Genomic DNA, 8,214 nt, shown 5'->3' on the forward strand with positions numbered 1-8,214 from the left:
AACATAAAATCCTGTCAGCAAAGGACAGTAAAACTACTAGAATATCACAGCTCTTAATTTAAAATTAGCACGCTATCATAAAAATATATCACTATACACAACGATACAATATAACACCGGGCTATAGATCACCAACAACTCAAGTCTGATCACTATGCTAGGGACCATGGGGAATTACAGCATTATAGCTACCTGCATGGATCCTAGCTGGATTTACACCATCCCTTCACTGGTGATTGTAGTGAAATTTAGCCATTATTTAAGACAACAGTTATTCTACGATTAAAATTATGTAGGTCGAAACTGACTTACGAATCCTCTCAGGAGGACAATAATTTTACAATGCTTTAACCCCCTTCGAGGATACAGCCTCTGACCATCTTAAACTGTCTACACAATATAAAAATTTATCGATTAATTCAAAATCCCAAGATTAAATTAGGAGAAACATGATTAAATATTATTTAATATTTATTCTGAACATTAGTGCGTGAGTATATATCAGAGAAACACACCAGAGTATAAACCTAACAGCAAGGCCAGGGGTAGAAGTATGTGGTTAACACGTAATAGATTAAGGTTGAGATATGATAACATAATATGGTAAATAAGTTAACAAAGTAGAATATAGTCAAGTTTCTTACCTGAATCAATAAACGTGAGTTTGTGTCTCAGTCACAGAGTATTTTGTGACTGGATGTCGTCCGCATTTTATACCTGTGTACGCTTTCACAGAATAAAGTTGTTATTTTGAACGTTCGAACGATCTTATCACCTACTTAGACAAGCGATATGGTTGTTATTGCCAACTAACTCTATCTTGATAGGATTGTGTGAAAAGATATAAAGAATTTGACGGGTGAAGTTCACGAATACATTAGATAATCTGCTCAGCTTGGATGCCACCGTTATACACCGTTATACACTTGATAGGATTGTGTGAAAAATACGGAGTCAAAAAAGAACTTCACAAAATGTAATTTGAAAAATAATGAATAATTTTTCTCTGATGATACATCTATGTATCCGAAATGGGATCCCTATCTTTCGACTCTAGAAAAAACGTTAGCAAAACCCACTCAAACCCATCCATTCGTCGTGCAAATGACGTTAGTGCCAAATCAGGTTTTGCACGTGCAATCGATCACGTGATCTTCGCATCGAAGTTTTCTTCATATGCACGTGTTTGCATTGGCCTCAAGAATTGATAAAACACTTTTAAACCATAGTTCTAACGGTACTTGAAATGCCACGATTGTCAAATGCCACGTGAACGTGCACGGCATGTTGCAAGCGGGAAGATCAGACGTCGTCAAGAGCAATGGGATGCAGCCGTCGTACTATGACTTGGGAGGTCGCCTACAACAAACAGGCACCACTTGATCGCCCAAGGTCGGGTCGTCCACGTATGACGTCACGAGCAGAAGACCGTCAAATCGTCCTACGTCACCTACGTGACAGATTTCTGCCGGCTACACGAACCAGGGCTGAGATGTTTAGAGGTCGTCTGTCCTCACAGACCATTCGAAATCGGTTGCGGGCTGCCAATCTCCCTTCTCGACGTCCATATCGTGGGCCAATATTGACGCCGTTTCATCAACGTCAACGTCTGCTGTGGGCCCAACGTCACCTCCGATGGACCCAGAGAGACTGAAATCGAGTCGTCTTTAGCGATGAATCCAGGTTTACCCTCAGATTCGCGGCAGGCAGTCTGGAGACGACGTCGTGAACGGTATGCCGAATGTTGTCTACAGGAAGTCGACAGATTCGGGGGCGGAAGTTGCATGGTGTGGGGTGTTTTCTGCTGGAACAACAGTTCCCGACTTCTGGTCATCCGTGGAAAGCTCACAGCTGCTGCTTATAGCGACCAGGTGCTCACCCCTGAACTCGCTCCTTTCATGGCGGCTCATTGCCCAGGTCTACAGTTCCAGCATGATAATGCTCGGCCGCATACCGCGATGTTGACACGAAATTTCCTTCAAAACGCTGGAATCAACGTCATGGACTGGCCATCGAGGTCCCCTGACCTTAATCCAATAGAGCACGTTTGGGATTCACTTGGGGGAAGGCTTCGTGGTCTTAGGAACCAACCTCAGAATTTGCAGGCACTTGGCGCTGCCTTGCAAGAGCAATGGCGCAGAATCCCCAACCACGTGTTCACAAGCATCAGGCAGTCGATGAGGAGACGATGTTTGGCAGTGGTGAATGCGCGGGGCGGCCATACACGATATTGAACTGAGAAATTTCGCATTTTTAATCTTGTGACTTGACATTCTGTATACCCATGTTTTGGAACGGCGGTGTAGCCTAATGGAACTGATTATGGCACTGTCAGTGTATCGAGTACATCACACAGATATCAGCAATGAAAGAATAACAATTTAACCATCTTACCATCTCCTGTTCTTTTATAGTGCCCTGAAGAAAGAATGTGAAGTTTCTTTTTTGACTCAGTATATAAATAGGTTGATGGGTGAAGCTTGGATGCCACTGTTGTACACCTGGTGCATGCGATTTGAATACAGTGGATGACAACTGTAGTCGTAAATCCATTGCACTTTGTTAGCATAACTCCATCTTAACAGCACAACACGAGCTCCAGGTCCCGGATGTCCGAGACTCGTTATCAGTGTTAACCTCGGCAGGTTTAAGATAGTGGAAAGTGGTCGGTTAGTCCAATAAAAAATAACGTAAAAATATTTTCTTAACTTCGTTCATTTTCCCCATGTTGATAATACCCCCTGTTTATTAAATTTGTATAAACAAAAAAACACCATACATATTTACATTGTGGACATCCTTGAATGTAGGTATAAAGACATACATGTATCTCTAATCATTGTTATTTACTTCATTTGAATATGACCCGGGTTTGACTATTGATCTTTAGTAACCCGTGCTTGTCGTATGTGGCGACTTACGGGATCGGGTGGTCAGGCTCGCTGACACATGTCATCAGTTCCCATTTGCGCAGATCGATGCTCATGCTGTTGATCACTGGATTGTCTGGTCCAGACTGATGATGCTTATGATGCCTGATTATGCTTATGCTTCTAATGCTTTTCGCGCCTGCGTTTTACAGCACTCCCGCTACACCCGCAACAGCGAATACTGCAACACCTGGAGGATCTTCAACGACTTGGAGGACACCTGGTCCTCAATCCTGAGCATCATCCAACACTACGCCCAGAACGAAGGGGACTTCATCTCCGTATCAGGCCCAGGGTCCCTCAACGATCCAGATGAGGTAATTGAGAAGAATAAGCATTAACTGACATGGTAATACATCTTATCACTGTCATTCCTGACATGTCGTGAGGTTCTGGGTTAGAATTGATCTTCAGTAACCCATGCTTGTCGTAAAAGGCAACTAATGGGATCGGGTGGTCAGACTCGCTGACCTGGTTGACACATACCATCGTATCCCAATTGCGTAGATCAATGCCCATGCTGTTGATCACTAAATTGTCTGGTCCAAACTCGATTATTTACAGACCGTCGCCATATAGCTGGAATATTAAACTAAAATTAAACTCACTCACTGTTACAGCGAGAGATATAAATGTGCAAACAGGGATTAAAATATTAGCTGTATAATAGCTGGAATATTGCGGCGTAAAACTAAACTCACTCACTCGAACCTTCATTACATCCAGTTATTTTTACCTTTTCTTTCTCCTTTGCATAATCTCAGTCCTTCCAGTTTCTTGCAGGATATCCTTTCCTCTGTTTCATCCTGTTTAACTCTCTCACTCTCTTTTCTTTATGTCAATAATCATTCTTCGTCCTCTCCCATAGGTTTAGCTCTGTTCATATCTCTTCTTTCTTGCTCTCTTCCCAGACTAGCCTTCCATTTTTCACTCACCTGCCCCTTTAACACTACAGCTGTTGAGAAAGTTGATGCAGCTTCTTTAATGAAACAATTTAAGATGGAGTGTATGTAGTTGACCATCAATATCTGATTGCGCAAATAATGATTTAAAAAGCACATCAGGAGTCGATTTCAATTGCTCTGGACTAGCGCATCGCAAATGGCTATATGTTGACTGACGACCGATAATGTTACAGCTGGTCATTGGCGACTTTGGTCTCAGTTACGACCAGGAGAGGGTTCAGTTCGGGATGTGGGTGATGTTTGCCGCCCCACTCTACATCTCCGCTGATATCAGACCACAGGCCAAGGCCATTCTACAAAAGAGGAACGTCATTGCCATCAGCCAAGACCCACTTGTAAAGGGAGCTAAAATGATAAAAGAGGTGAGTTATTCAAGGCCTAGTGAATAGTTTGTCTACCCACATCACAGTTCTCATCCATCCTCGTACACTTGACCTATGTCACACATACCACTGGAGGACGGAGACATCATACCACGGGCAGCAATGTCGTGGACATGCTAAGAAATTTATCGTAAACGATGAACACAGGACCCGACTGAAAATTGTTCGTTCTTGTCAACATAACGATGACTAGGTACATAGTTCTCTCCAAACATAACGAGGTCAATCTATGAACACAAAGGTACCCAATACGGGTCTAACCTCACCCCGTCCCGATTAGTCCTTACCTCGCCTTGTCGTACGGGTGTGGTCAGGTCAGACCTCGCCCTGTATGTAGCCCCAGTTGTCTGGCCGGACCTCGCCCTAGGCCTGTAGTCCCAGTCTGGTCTTCCCGGACCTCGCCCTGTAGTCCCAGTCTGGTCTTCCCGGACCTCGCCCTGTGGCCACATTCTGGTCTGGCCGGACCTCCGCCTGTGGCCCAGTCTGGTCTTCCCGGACCTCGCCCTGTGGCCCCAGTCTGGTCAGGCCGGATCTCGCCCTGTGACCCCAGCCTGGTCTTCCAGGATCTCGCCCTGTAGCCCCAGTCTGGTCTTCCGGACCTCGCCCTGTGGCCCCATTCTGGTCTTGCTGGACCTCGCCCTGTGGCACCAGTCTCGTCCGGTCAGACCTCGCCCTGTGGCCCCAGTCTCGTCATGTCAGACCTCGCTCCGTGGCCCCAGTCTGGTCTTGCTGGACCTCGTCCTGTAGCCCCAGTCTGTTCTGGCTGGACCTCGCCCTGTGGCCCCAGTCTGGTCTGGCTGGACCTCGCCCTGTGGCACCAGTCGCGTCCGGTCAGACCTCGCCCTGTGGCCCCAGTCTCGTCATGTCAGACCTCGCCCTGTGACCCCAGCCTGGTCTTCCAGGACCTCGCCCTGTGACCCCAGCCTGGTCTTCCAGGACCTCGCCCTGTGGCCCCAGTCTGGTCTTCCGGACCTCGCCCTGTGGCCCCAGTCTGGTCTGGCTGGACCTCGCCCTGTGGCACCAGTCTCGTCCTGTCAGACCTCGCCCTGTGGCCCCAGTCTCGTCATGTCAGACCTCGCCCTGTAGCCCCAGTCTGGTCTGGGCGGACCTCGCCCTGTGGCCCCAGTCTGGTCAGACCAAGGTCGGGCCCTTGGTTCCTTCGTTTTCGCAGAATGACCTCGTCAATAGTAGTTAAGTTTGGGGAGTATAACGTAGGTAGTGCTTGAACAGACTGAAATATTAATATACAGTATATAAAATATTTATAACGAACTGACGGATGTAACGAGTTGCATTTGGGTGCCAGGCACCAGCTGTATATTTTAGTTGAAATGCGTGTAACACACTAGGGTTATACTGAACAGAAAAATTGGTTGGCCCTCGTTATAAACGTAGTTTACTGTATAAGGACACGTTAATTTCTCGGCATGTCCATGAGTGATGCATCCCTGTATCATCTTCTTGATATCCCGGGTGGTGGGGTAGCCTAGTGGTTAAAGCGTTCGCTCCTCACGCCGAAGACACGGGTTCGATTCCCAGCATGGGTACAATGTGTGAAGCCCATTTCTGGTGTCTCCCGCTGTGATATTGCTGGAATATTGCTAAAAGCTCACTCTTGATATCCCGATCTGATTAAATACGAATAGGACTGTAGGAAATGTTTAAAACGTTTACAATTACAACAGCATAAACGTAATTGGCCGAAACAAGTTGTCCTATATCATTTTTGGAATTGACTGGACATGTTTAGCTTGAGAAGTGTAGCGTGGTCAAGGAAGTTGTGAGATGACGAGGCTTTGTGACGGTGTCGAATACAGGGGACAAGCAACGACAAAATCACTAGCTTCGGTTGATTGATCACAAGGCACTGAAACAAGAGAGTAGAACTATGTGGTGCAAGGAAAAGATTGATTTTAAAAATAGGCAACAGCGAATCAAATGCAATAGTCACATGATGCAGAATCTGAAGTGAATGTGTTTTCATTAACATTACGTTATACGCATCTTAGTTTAAGGACGCACATTTATTGATCATTATGACTTCCATGTATTATTCTGTGATTTTTTCTGTGCATATGTACGAATGCACACACATAATATCCAAGTATAGTTTCTTTGCATTTTTTGCATTGCAGATTCAAAACGTGCAGGTCTGGCTGAAGCCTTTGGTCAAACCCGGAAGTTATGCAGTAGCTTTCTTCAACCCAAACTCTGCTGGCACGCCAACGCGCATGTCTTTGACCCTGGCGGATATCACACTGACCAATCAGAACGGCTATAACGTTACTGAAGTGTTTGATAACGTCGGTATGGGAATGTTCAAGCCGAGTGGTCAGTTCAATGTGACTGTCAACCCAACAGGAATTGTTCTGGTCAAGGCGGTTCCTCTTTAATATGCATAACAAAAGACCATATTATCTCACTGATGTTAAAGTCATTTTTATATAAGTAATAAATGCTTTGATGAGTTGATACTGTTTTTGTACATTACAAGACCCTATATACATATTACATTTAATGTAGACGATACAATGGTTTCTTTAGACCACAGTACATGCAAACGTTCGATGACGAAGTGTAACACACACACTGACACACACACACACACACACACACACACACACACACACACACACACACACACACACACACACGAAACAGCTGATAAGGAAATAGAAACTTCTCTGCGGAGGCTGCACAGTGCCCATGTTAACAAGGTCCCGTTAACAACCGCCTATTTGGGGACAGATGAACCATTTAACCATCTCTAGGGCTGGAGACGCTGTTGGCCTCACGGAGACTTTGTTTGAACTGCTGACGTGTAACCTCTGATTAGAATAAATGAATATAGTTTTACGTCGCTTTTAGCAATATTCCAGCAATATCAAAGATGGGCTTTACACATTGTACCCATGTGGGGAATCGAACCCGGGTCTTCGGCGTGACGAGCGAACGCTTTAACCACTAGGTACCCCTACTAGGTAGTATTTCTAAATACGTGTAGTAATAATGAAAGTGCAATACCTTGTTAAATAAATGCATTATACATGTAAACAACTGTCACAGCCGTGGACATGCGATTGATACAAATGGACACGGTTCAATGAAAATGTGCTGAGAAACTAATACAGATAACGACAGACATCTTTTATATTCATCGACCTCCTCCGTGGTGTAGTGGTTAGAGCGTCCGCCCGGAGAACGGAAGGTCGCGGGTTCGATCCCCGACCGCGTCATACCAAAAGACGTTAAAATATGGTACTTGTTGGTCCCTGCCTGGCGCTCGGCATTAATGGGTACAACAAGGACTGGTCGGCACGGAGTCAGCATGTGTCTGAGTGGGGTATTCATGCTTCACTGCGGCATGGTATCTCAGTGGGCTAGCACTATAAAACTAGCTTCAGTCTGGGCTAGTACAAGCAGCCGCACATACACATACACAGTATTGTAAAATGTGGTTTGAAGCCAGCAATAAGTCGATGTTTGCTGACGGGTCTCCCATCTGCACTGAGGAAGTAGACAAGACGCTAGTCTGATCGTAGACGGACCCGAATCGCCTTCGTTTTGGTCTAATTTTGTTTCAGCCTTCTATTAATTTCTCATTGTTTTTTACCCCGATATCAATACACAAAGTGGGATAACTCAAGTACTCTCTTCGCTCATTGTCAAAAAAAAACAAACGAGTGCTCGTGATATTTTACGAGCGCTTCCATTTTCTGCCTGAAACAAATCAACACAAATCGCTGTCACGGTGAGTGAATGAGTTAATATTTAACGTCACCTCGGCAATATTTCAGCCAGATAGGAACGAGAAAGGTTTTCCATACACAATAAATATAAGTTGTTAAATAACTTTGACTAATCTAAGGACTGTAAAATAACTAGCGTATCACAGATGATGTTTAAAACTAGCATGTAAAACTAAAATGATTTGAG

The 8,214-nt window shown here is 45.0% G+C and overlaps 1 protein-coding gene across 1 annotated transcript; it reads left to right on the forward strand.

Annotated features, from left to right (window-relative positions):
* The first annotated feature begins 3,031 nt into the window (after positions 1 to 3,031).
* LOC124256435 (alpha-N-acetylgalactosaminidase-like) lies at positions 3,032 to 6,748 on the forward strand. The gene is made up of 3 exons (XM_046690431.1): positions 3,032 to 3,247; positions 4,069 to 4,257; positions 6,414 to 6,748. Exons 1-3 carry the CDS (start codon positions 3,032 to 3,034, stop codon positions 6,669 to 6,671), a joined length of 663 nt encoding a protein of 220 aa, XP_046546387.1. The 3' UTR covers positions 6,672 to 6,748.
* Positions 6,749 to 8,214: the final 1,466 nt, after the last annotated feature.

This window comes from Haliotis rubra, unplaced genomic scaffold (assembly GCF_003918875.1).
Source record: "Haliotis rubra isolate DU_JTF1 unplaced genomic scaffold, ASM391887v1 Scf628, whole genome shotgun sequence".
Lineage (NCBI taxonomy): Eukaryota > Metazoa > Mollusca > Gastropoda > Lepetellida > Haliotidae > Haliotis > Haliotis rubra.